This window comes from Rhipicephalus microplus, chromosome 7, assembly GCF_043290135.1.
Source record: "Rhipicephalus microplus isolate Deutch F79 chromosome 7, USDA_Rmic, whole genome shotgun sequence".
NCBI classification, from domain to species: Eukaryota; Metazoa; Arthropoda; class Arachnida; order Ixodida; family Ixodidae; genus Rhipicephalus; species Rhipicephalus microplus.
In genome coordinates this window covers 118,335,859-118,347,908 of record NC_134706.1, presented here as the reverse complement: position 1 = coordinate 118,347,908, position 12,050 = coordinate 118,335,859, and the positions used below count along the sequence as shown (strand labels likewise).

The 12,050-nt window shown below is 45.0% G+C and overlaps 1 protein-coding gene across 4 annotated transcripts in view; it reads left to right on the top strand.

Annotated features, from left to right (window-relative positions):
- The window catches only part of LOC119179026 (fatty acid synthase), a 159,666-nt gene that overhangs the window by 128,370 nt on the left and 19,246 nt on the right, over positions 1-12,050 (top strand). For all 4 annotated transcript variants that reach the window (XR_012885044.1, XR_012885043.1, XM_075869602.1 and 1 more), the window contains one exon: positions 5,662-6,012. Coding sequence is in view for 2 of the 4 variants with exons in the window: in XM_075869602.1 (XP_075725717.1) it covers positions 5,662-6,012 (351 nt within the window). In the remaining 2 variants the exon portion in view is untranslated. The remainder of the gene's footprint in view (positions 1-5,661; positions 6,013-12,050) is intronic.

Below are 12,050 nucleotides of genomic sequence, written 5' to 3'. Positions count from 1 at the left end.
TCTTGAAATAAGATTTTATCTGGATGTAATTGATTATTTAAGCAAAGTAAGTCAGTAGAAGCAGAGATCAAAGACCTACAATTCCACTGTGCTACTTTCAAGGTATCTATGTTAACGAGCGAAACACTTTAGTAACGGCAGCTTCTAAACCTCTCTTTGATTAGTGCACTGGCATTTTTGTTGCCCTTTTTAGGTCTTGAGTTTGGGAAAGGAGATGTTACAGGAGATCCAGTGCGCTTCTGACACCTGAAATATTGGCATACGTCTATTTCATTCTGGCCCTCCACGTGGGTCGACGTGGAAGGTAGATGCAGAAGTGGGCTTTTTTCCTCTCGGGATTTCCCGCTGGGGGGCTAAATTTGGCATCTCCTCCGCTGTACGAGGTGCCAACTTGGCTATTTTGTACTGCTACTGCAGACACCAGCTGTGTCATCTGTGAGCAAAACACTTGAGAGATGCACTCACTTGCGTTCATAACTATCTGTTTTGGCGCTTTCGACATCGCCTTTTCTACGGCAGCTTCGATAAGTTCCAGAATCATCGTTTCACTTAGTTGTTCGTGCCTCGAAGTGACTCCGGCATATCAGAGGCCCTATCCTTCACAACTGTTATTGCTTCTTGCCGCGAGCAATGATGTCTGTCCATTTCTGGCAGTTGCGTTTCATTGCACCTTGCGGTGCAGTTCAGCTAATCGGCCGCATGATTTCCTACACAGAGGCAGCACTTTTCGGTTTCGGCGTTGCACTCCTTCAATGCATGGGTATCGCCACAGATGCGTCAACGTTAATTTGATTTACAGCCCCCTACACTGTGAAACAAAACGCCAACAGTTTTGACATTGGAGAGAACGAGAAGCGAGACGTTCAACTCTGAAAATGAGTGGCCATATTTGCAACTCGGATAGACAGGAAGTGCCGGCAAAGGTAGCAATACCAGACTCAGTGGGGACTTTCTCACTGTTAACTAATCGGTTGCACCGGTACACAGCTATGACCCCAGCATCAGACAGCTTTTCCAGAGTCTCATCAGGCATTAATCTAGAGTTTTAACGTGCACTCAGATTTGAGTGCACGTAAAGAACGCCAGGCGGTCGAAATTTCCGGAGCCCTCCACTTCAGCGTCTCTCATAATCTTATGGTGGTTTGGGGACGTTAAACCCCACAGATAAATCAAGGGCTGTGCCGATCGCCAGGAGACAAATTAGACATTAGCACTGATTCGATTGCTTTAACAAGTAATATGAAACGTCAGCTAGTTTCAACAGGTCAAATTCACAAAAGGCTCAACCAAACTACCGTCCGAAAGAGTCCGAAGGGACCAGCTACTGCAGGAACGTTCGACTTCTTGGGCGGTGATTTTTGGGCGGGGACCGACTCTCTACACGAGCTGCTCTTCTTCTTCCGAAGAGGGTGACCCAGTAGAAGGCACTTGAGATGATGACCCACTGTTCGAAGGCTTTGCTAGAACGTATACATATACGGCGAGTGAGGCCGACGCCACCTCCGGTGGCAAAATCCAGCCGTGAGTGTCCCTATAATTGCTGTCACAAAAATAAAGCAATTGTTTCTATTTATGTTCCTGCAGTGCTATCCGGGCTCTTCTAGAGCACTGATGTCTTGTTATTGTCACCAAAAGAAATGCTCACATATCCCACATCGAAAGAAGCCTTAAAAAGGCCAGGGTTGCTTTAGCCTAATAAATACCGCAAGCTTCATTCACCTTTGTGGGGTGTCGCATGAAGTGACCCAAACATACTACGCTAAGCCTCATGCTCAAGATCTTCTGCTTGCCTGCGATTTCGAAAAGTAACCTTTTATGGTCATCATGTGAAGCTGAAGAGTGGCGTCAGTGTCCGAAGAATAGGTTTGACTTGAGTAAGTGAAGTGAAAACTTTAGTAGAATATAAATATTGGGGACGTGAAAACTAGCTGTTATTCGGTGTTGAGCGCCCAAACGAAGATGAATCTTTCATATTTGCGGCTCCGTTGAACTGTCTTTATGTAGATGGTCGCATGGCATCTGTCTGCATGGGAAGGCGATGACAACACAGACACACCATTTGTTCAACACCACAAGCAAATATATAACAATTCTTTTCAACAGCATTTTTCTATCAAAGAAATAGGGGCTCTTTGTCTTAATTAAACTTGATGTAGGCAAAAATTGGCCTCATATCTGCATGTTTCTCTGCAACAAATGACGTCAAAATACGATATAGTCTTGCGTCTGGAGAGATTGAACAAGACGCTTACTTGATGTTCTGCGGGAGAAAATCGGTGAATTCTATTCTAGAGACGCTGCGTCAGGGCACGTTCACATTGAGGATTTCGGCCACCGAAAGTGCACCGAATTCGATTCGGTGGCGGCGGGCCCCGCCGCGGTGGTCTAGTGGCTAAGGCACTCGGCTGCTGACCCGCAGGTCGCGGGTTCAAATCCCGGCTGCGGCGGCTGCATTTCCGATGGAGGCGGAAATGTTGTAGGCCCGTGTGCTCAGATTTGGGTGCACGTTAAAGAACCCCAGGTGGTCGAAATTTCCGGAGCCCTCCACTACGGCGTCTCTCATAATCCTATAGTGGTTTTGGGACGTTAAACCCCACATATCAATCAATCAATTCGGTGGCGGCGAAATTTGTGCAAAGGGCCCTTTCTGTGCCGATCGCTCTCGGACCAATTTTTTTGGCGTCTGCTACCGAATCTGTCACCGCGGACTAATAGGAGCACTAGTCAAGAAATTTTGAAAAGTGGTGGTCAAGCCGTACTTGTCATGTTGCGGTGCCCGTAACTGAACGTTGTAATCAAGAGTAGCTTAACCCACTCTGTGCTCTTTCACGTCCCTATTTCGTGAAAGCGATGGCCAAGCTTGTCTTTGGCGTGACCGAGCTTGTCACGGTCTTGCAGAGCAAGACGAACCCAGCATCGCCGCTGGCGTCAGCGGTTTTTTCTGCTCTTCATGCATCACAAGACAGCGACTTGCCAGCAACGTAAGCATTACCGCTTGTTTTCACGGCCGGTGTACAAAATTCAACTAAGGCTAGACCACCGAATAGCGCAGGGGCGTTTGCGGGCCACAACAACGACCGGGTGACAGCACATCCATTTCGCGTTGGCCCCTGGTTGATGGCATATTCGGCGGCGCGGGGCACGCCCAGTGCGAACGACGCTGCGTTTCGGCGGCAGGCTAATCCCAGCCGCTGTATAAAGTGGATGCATCTGTGTGAACTATAGGTTAAAGTGCCTAAGGGGGAAGAAGAACGAGTGCATCGAGACACGTGAGACACAAGCGCTGTGTGACAGATATATTCGAAAATGACGGTAGGCGTGCGTGCATATCTCGGAAGCGATAAGGTGCACATAGCGAAGCGACGGGCAGGTGCCACCACCGTGTCGTCTTAGCAAAGCGTTGGAAACACTTGCCTTTTTGTGCAAAGCGTTGAATTGTCAGTGCAGCGTTATAAACGCTACGGTGCTTACAATTACTTATGTATGCCATCTCTAGTATAAAGTCACATATACAGAATATTGACGTGTTGTAATCGTGTCTATGTTATGCGAAATAAATGATTTTTTATTGACAATTGCACAAGTATGAACGCTGAAACTTGAACAATATTGGTGGGCGCTGCGAGTGCGGTTGAATTTTGACCATTTGGGGTATCGTTTTGGTGGACTCAGACAGACAGACAGACAGACCAAGGGAAATAAATTACCAAGTCAAATAAATTACCAAGTGAAATAAACTCTGTCTCATGACAGAGGCCAGATGTGGCAATGGTAGCTATGTTGTATGTTGTGCTTGGTAAAATCAAGAGTTGCAAGGTTATCACCTCAAGCGCAAATGGCTGATCCTCGAGCTCGCAGGGTCTCATGTTCATCAAGAGTCAAGTTTTCTATGGAAATATCTTGTTCCAGATCCGGTCGCGTTTAAGAGTTTTGCTTGTGCTGGTTCTCGATTCTCTGATAGGCTGATTTCTGACACACTATGTCATTGCTTAAGAAAAAACATGTTGAATGTGCCATCGACCATTTCTTTTAGGGTTGTTTTTTTTTAAATTTTCTTTGTGATGTACTATTTTACTGCAAAAATTCAAATGTTATAATAACTTGAAAGGTGTGAAAACCACCATTGCATTTTCAGGCACGCTGTAGTGGTCGCTTCAAAATTTTATATTATTTTGTGTTCGTTACTGGTAACTGACATAACACAGTACGTTGTCCTCCATCATGTAGTGCACAGAGCTACAGACTCCTGCGTCTGATATCACCACACAAAATTATACAACCATATTTTTGTCTCCGCTGTTTGGCACAAGATGCTGACACCTTAAACATTTTTGTGAGGTTTGGTATTCGATACCAAGGGATGATCGTGGATTTCCAAAAATGAAGTTTGAGCAATGCTTAATTGTTCTTATCAATATGGGTATATCAGAGCCACAGACTGGTGACGTGCAACGTAAATTTTGCCCTGAAAAGCTTACTCCCCTTGTCTTTTTTCTTAACAGTTGATTTCCTCTCTTAAGTAGCCGAACAGTCGTCGGTGTCTCTACTGACCGGCCCGAAGAAAACGGAACAATAGCGCTTGAGTATCAGGCATGAAAAGCATGTGGGTAGGCTCTAGCAAATACCTTGAATGGCAGTTTCCTCTTCATGGTAAAAGTTACCTCCCCAGCTTCCCCATGAACACTATATTGTAGTAGTTAAAAGAAAGATTTGATTGATATATTGGGTTAAACTTCACAACACTACCATGCGAATATGAGAGACACCACAGTGGAGGACTCCAGAAAGTTCAACGTCCTGGGGTTCATTACCGTGAACCCAAATCTGAGCATATGGACCTATAGCATTTTCGCCTCCATCGAAAATGCAGCCGCCACAGCCAGTATTCGACCCCGCGACCTGCGGGTCAGCAGCTGGGCGCCTTAGCCACTAGACCAACGTCTCGGGAAAGCTTAGACGGGGCAGTTGAAAGAAATATAATGCTTTGTAGCCTCTCCTGCCAAGAGTATCCAGCGTCTCCATCGCACTGTAAGGGGATCAATTCAGAGGATAAAGAGTCTAGAATAAGGAGCATTGATCTCAAATGGGCACTTCCTTGGTTACAGACAGACAGACAGACAGACAGACAGACAGACAGACAGACAGACAGACAGACAGACAGACAGATAGATAGATAGATAGATAGATAGATAGATAGATAGATAGATAGATAGATAGATAGATAGATAGATAGATAGATAGATAGATAGATAGATAGATAGATAGATAGATAGATAGATAGATAGATAGATAGAGTGGTTGAATTGTAGTGAAAGGTATACCGACAATCGTAATCGCATAATGAAGTGCTGGGCACAACCCAGTTCTAATACTAATCTGAGTACTTTTGGGCTGCCATTTAGCCCGTGAGAGCGGAGTACGCCATTTCAACATGGAATACAACATGGATTACTGCAGCTTGAAAGAGAGCTGCTATGCCGGTGAAACTCTAATTTCTGCGTCATCTTGCGGGAAGATAATGCTGCTGTCGATGCGCGGAAATGGCCATGCATGAGACACCGCCTTTGACTTTCTTTGTGAAAAGATGGCGTTGAAGTGTAGTAACTTTTTTTTTTGCTCACGGTGCTTGCACAAGACAATACTTGTCGTGGGTTATTTCAGATGCGACCAGAAGAAAGCGAGCGGTGGGCTCATGCACTTCCGCTGTCCCTAGAAGCTGTGGCCCGTCCGCACTTCTACCGACACAAGTCCTACGTTATTGCTGGTGGCCTGGGTGGCTTCGGTCTAGAACTCGCTGATTGGATGGTGACACGTGGATGCCGCAAGCTTCTCCTGATCTCCAGAAGTGGCATACGTACGGGGTACCAGAGACTTTGCATTAGACGCTGGAGCGAACAAGGGGCGACAGTGCTAGTCAGCAGTCATGACGTATCGATGGAAGACGGTGTACTCAAAATCATCGAGACTGCTTCAAGCATGGGACCGGTTGGCGGTATCTTCAACCTCGCCATGGTAAGATAGTTGAGCAATCAAACCAAATGAATGATATATTTAGCAAAAGAACGTTTCACGCTATATTGTAAGCGTTATTGTAATTAGACTCTAAAAAAGTGAGCCTCTAGCAGTTATCATGAGGTGCGTTTGCCCAGTTTCACTAGTCAGGGTGTATCTACCTCATGCAAAAAATATTTCCCTGCAGCAAAGTGGCTTAACAATACGTATAATCCACTAGCCGTAATTTAGGGTACCGGCGTTTCAGACACAGTATCAGAACATATTTTATTTGCAATGTAGTTTTGCAAAATATTGACACCAACGAATATACTGAAAAGCAAACCATTTCATCATTCTTGAATATCAGCAAAAACCAAAGAATTTCGTGGCTCTAAACAAAAGAGCGCTCACACTCACCTTGCTTTTTCCGAAATATTTTTAAACCATAGATGAAAGAGCCTGCTTGCGTATGCATTATTATGCTATAGTGTTGAAAACTTCGAAGCTTTATAACTCTATTAAATGAAAGTTTAGAAGCTCTCAAGGTAACACTTATTACGGCATGGAAAAAATTGAAGATTAAAGCTTCAGCAGATCCCACGCCTTGAGGGAAACGATTCCACGAGAAGCACCCGGCGAGTAACTTTTCTTGCTGCATTTCTTGTGACGTTGTACTGACTGCTACGAGTTGAACTGACAATTTTCAAAGCCCAGTAGTTCTGTGTCCCCCACAGACATGTCACGCATCTCCTCTGCACTGGTGTTTGAACGCCCTGACCTATGAAGTGTCCGATGTAATGGTAATTTGTGGTCCAACATGGCGCCTGTACGATATGAGTGTATAAGTAATGTTCGTTGCTGTGTTCTAAATTTAGCTAGCCAGAACTGCAGTTAAATAAGACATTGCACTGACATTACACCGGCACAGATTCCTTTATCAATGCGGTATCAATACCTGGGGCAGGTCTGTGGGAGAACACTTATATGTCTAGCAGAGTGCTCATGTTTTTAACACGAAAATGTTTCATGCCAGGTCCAGTAAAACTGCAGTGACGTATTTCTATCGCAGAAATGACCTCGAACCAATGCACGTGATCAGAGGGCAAATCAAAATTTCGCCGCGTATCTGTGTTCTTAGATGCAAATGTCAAAGGGCAAAAGTGTTCGAACAGGAGGTGCGGCGTCAGAAATAGCGGCCATCTGGCTGCAATGCCATGAAATGAAAGCTCAGGTAGAACGCTGAGCCACTGGTAGGTGGCAGCACTATTTAGTCTTAACGAATCACCAGAAACACCTACTTTTTTTTTGTTCATAGCGTTCTATTGTCAGTGCAGCATAAGCATCAATAGTGTCTCTAGAATTCCGTATCTACACATTTTTAGTGAAGATACGCATCATCTAAAACCTAGGTATTGATGTTCAGGCTCAGGTATGCGTAATATCTAATTTTTTATCGACAATGTTTCTTATGGTATGAACAAAGACAGCAGATCAAGGTGGCTTGGCGTTGAGCAAAGGCTTTAACATTTGCCTGTTGGTTGAAGAGGCGACAGACAGAGAAACGAAAACGCAGAGGGACAGGCCAAAATAAATAATTTCTGCAACGAAGTGTAGCAATTGAAAAGTGCTGTTAACGGGAGTCGAACCCATGATTTCCACTAGCGAGAACAGAGGCTGTGCTCGCAATCAATGACGGCCTGGTCAGCCATTCTTGAGGCTTCGCAAACGCGGCTTCTTTATTTCACACATTCTTCCTGGATTCTTCTTGTCTTGAGAGGTGAGGTAGAGGTGGGGCCGTACGTAGGATATATATATATATATATATATATTTGAAGGAAAGAAGTGTATACCTCAGGGCTCGTTTTATGGTACACTCTTTTTATGAGCCTGTATGGTGTCACAGCACGTGAACACATGCTACGTGACGCCATACAAGCTTATAAAAAGAGTGTACCACACTCGCTACCATGGCTACAGGTGGCGCTGACGGACTCTCTCACGTTTAAATTCGCCCCGCCGCGGTGGTCTATTGGCTAAGGTACTCGGCTGCTGACCCGCAGGGCGCGGGTTCGAATCCCGGCTGCGGCGGCTGCATTTCCGATGGAGGCGGAAATGTTTCAGGCCCGTGTGCTCAGATTTGGGTGCACGTTAAAGAACCCCAGGTGGTCGAAATTTCCGGAGCCCTCCACTACGGCATCTCTCATAATCATATGGTGGTTTTGGGACGTTAAACCACACATATCAATCAATTAATCACGTTTAAATTCACATATAAGCCCATCAAAGTGGCTGGGAAATAGCCGCCGTGATAGCTCAGTAGCAGAGTATCGAACAGGTTATTCGGACGTCGTAGGTTCGATTCCTTCTCACGGCAAGTTATTTTTTCACCCACTTTTTTTCTTCCTAGTTACTTTTCATTGCTTGTAATACCTTCTCCTATACATTTCTTGGGATATATATATATATATATATATATTTTTATATATATATATATATATATATGTGTGTGTGTGTGTGTGTGTGTGTGTGGATGTATGTGTGTGTGCCTGGGATTGACGTTTGTGAATAGAGATACTTTTTCATTTATTTTCATGCACATATGCACCTCTTCTTCGTCGGCTTTTCCTACCATCGCCGTGTTCTTACAATACTCTCCCCCTCCCCTCAAGAAAGTCTCAGTTCAGAAGATACAAAATAACGTCATAGTTTACTAATATGCACCATGTCTGAGTTTCCACCTAAAGACAACACAGTGTGGTTGACCTTATAGTTCACTGGTGCCACTTAGCATAGAATCTTGTAGGAACCTTCCCTTACTGAACTAAGTTTGACGTTGTTGAGATGCCATGGTGCCTTGTAAAGGACAAAGTCACCATCTTGGATCTCAATTGAAAAAATTTATTATCATAGATTACTTAGTTCTCGCGGTGGTCCGTGACTGAAATACTGAAAGCAGCTTTGCGGGCTTTTTCAATCGTTTGTTGTCGCTATTTTAGTATAGTTGGATGAGATGAAACTCTATACATCAGGAAGAATGGTGCCTTGCCCATAACTTCGTGAGGCATTCTGTTGTACTCTTTTATAACCTCGGACAACAGCTTAGTACAACACTTGAGTGGCTCGTCATTGATCTTGCAATTAAAGGGCCTCTGCCACACTTTTCGAGCATGATTGGTACCGATCGGCAGAAAGACTCTACTACCGTTTGACAGAAAACGCGACCGATTGCTAGTAGAGGCTCGCGATAAAACGCGAGCCAAGAGAGAGAGAGAGAATAAAATGAGGGAAAGGCAGGGAGGTTAACCAGAAAATGGAGCATCCGGTTTGCTACCCTGCACTAGGGGAAGGGGGAATGGGGAAGAAAGATTGGAAAGAAAGCGAAGAGGGAAATAGACGCGCGCGAGAAAAAAGGGGGGGAAGAGGGGGGTGCTACAGTCTATACAATAGGCTGCTGCCACGCAAAAAGTTCAGTAAGGCGTTCACTGGTTTTCTGTGAGCACACAAATCATGTCGTCTTTCCAGCACTGATTGTTCAGACAAAGGTCTGTCGTCAAGGCGAGCTAACGCAGCAGCTAGTTGCCGTCTTTGCACGCTGTAACGAGGGCAGTGACAGAGAACGTGCTCTATAGTTTCATCGTTGCCGCAATGACTGCCAGCAGCACTGTCTTCCATGCCGATTCGGAAGGCGAAAGCTTTGGGGAAGGCGACACCAAGCCATAGTCGGCAAAGCACCGTTGTCTCGAGTCGAGAGAGTCCAGACAAAGGCCGGAGTCGACGAGACGTGTCCAGTCTACGCAGTCGCGTGTGCCGTAAGCACTCGGTGTTCCACAAGGATTTTAATTCGGCATTAGCGATTTTTCGGATGGTCATTGCAGCATCAGTCCTCTAAAATGGTATAGATTTTTCTTCACCATCTTCGTGTGCTGATCGGGCAGCTGCATCGGCATGTTCGTTGCCCAATATGCCGCAGTGACTTGGAAGCCACTAAAACGTGATTCTGTGTCCTTCGTCGAAGAGGTGGTGAAGCAGCTCTCTAATTTCCAGCACTAGTTGTTCTGGAGGTACCCGGCGTAAGGCGAACAAATTTTATAGCACAGCACGTGGCCTAAAATTTGCAATAAATCATCAAAATAAGCTGAAAATTGCCTTGTATACTCTCCACAAATGACAGAAGAGGCTTAAAAATTATTCGTAGCTAGGCCAACCTCAACCATTCGCTGATTTGAACATGGCGCGCTTGGTCGTTGCAGAGATCGCTGCTGGAGGCCACGACTTAACCAGGCGTGCGTGCGCGATCACACTGAAAAAGCCGCGCATTCAAAAAAAAGATGAAGTGCTAAGGTCATGAGGCACGGTTGACGTGTTTGCTTTGCCCCTGCCATCCCTCCCAGCTTAGCTTCCACCACATTCGTCGGGACGAGAGAAGAGAGAACGCGATTGCAGCATGCGACAAATCATTATAACTCCGCTTGTACGGCCCGAAATCTGGAAATTTTAGGTGTGTTGATTTTGTAAGGCAATAAGCTTTCCCCGTACATTTCTTCCATTGTTACTTAAAGAAGTGTTTCAGGGCCCCTTAAAGTCAGGTACGATGGTCTGGTTTGCTCGCTTGTTAATACCATTCCATTTCGATTGATGAGATGAGGTTAAGAATTATTTTACTCGGATATGTTGTGGAAACTGTTTAACCCTTTCTGTGGTGAAACTTGTTTAATGAAGACCTGAATGAACATTCGTGGTTTCTCGGCAGCACAATTGTTTTTAGGCATGAGATGTAATCGTCGCTCTTTTCAATTTTATAGGCAAACGCCCATACGCAGCTAGTAGTATGGTCAATGACCAAGTGAATAAACGTTTTAGATGAGCCATATCCACAACATCCCCCAATGGTGTGCAACGTAAAGTAGTGGAATGGCTCTTGATCAGGAAGCAGAGGTTCAGTGTGCCATACTGTTTTGTTTTCATCACCGTCCAGCTCTGGCATGTATCGCAATACTGAATGTAGGTGGCAACATCATTTACCATATCTGGCCATTATTGTTGCGGCCACAACCGTGATAGCGTCTTCTCCTCTCCGACATGCCCAAAATGTTCATGTACGTTCTTAAACATGGTTGCGCGTAGTGTATGGGGCACATAGATCTTCCTTAATTATTTTCTTTTGACGATGACTACGTGGTATTCCAATGGATACGTTCATTTTGGGCGCTCATTGCTGCATCGTTGAGGTCCATGGTGGGACAGAACTATTGTGAATCTGGAAAATACATCTGCTTCGACGTTGAGTATGCCGTTTCTATGTTTGGTGTGTACTATACATCAATAGTTTTAACGAGCACCGCGGAAAAGACGGCCTTCAGTATTCTTACCTCCGTATTCACAAACGCTCCTCGACTCAACTTCCACTCTTCACCCTTCACTTGATCGAGTTGAGCAATGCACCACCTCTGGGCTGAAAATGACGCTGGGCTACTCCAGAATTGCAGATGATTATTGCTGATATGCAGGACTTGCCGTGCCTAGAGAAGGCACTGCCATAGGCTTTCTCAAGTGAAGGTGAAGCGTTGAGTGAAGGGACGTTCTAGAATATGGAGGTTAATATTCTTCAGCGACTCTAGTTCAGAATGATTCATTACAACAGTCAATGGCTTTCCAGGAAGGTAGCAATGTCATTTATTATTGGTATCTATAATTTTGAGGCGTTCTCTTTCTTCACTAGCACAATTTACTTTGTGCTTAAGTAGTTTTCCGCAATATTAGGCAACGGATGTTCCATGCCTTTGTCGTCAGGTTGCTTCAGCACTGGACCAATGCCTTCACCTGATGAATTACAGTACACAGTACATGATCTTGAAATGTCGTATTTGCGAAGTACCATTTTTCAGTTATGCACTGCTTTAGCTCCCGAAAAACTAGCTCACATGATTCTGTCCACGTCCACTTGCTTCCTTTGTGGAGTAGCTTCGTAAGTGGAGGAGTGATATCGCTGCAATGAGGATTGTATAGACGGTATGTTTTTACGGTGCCCACGAAATGCATGAGGTCTTTCTCTCGTT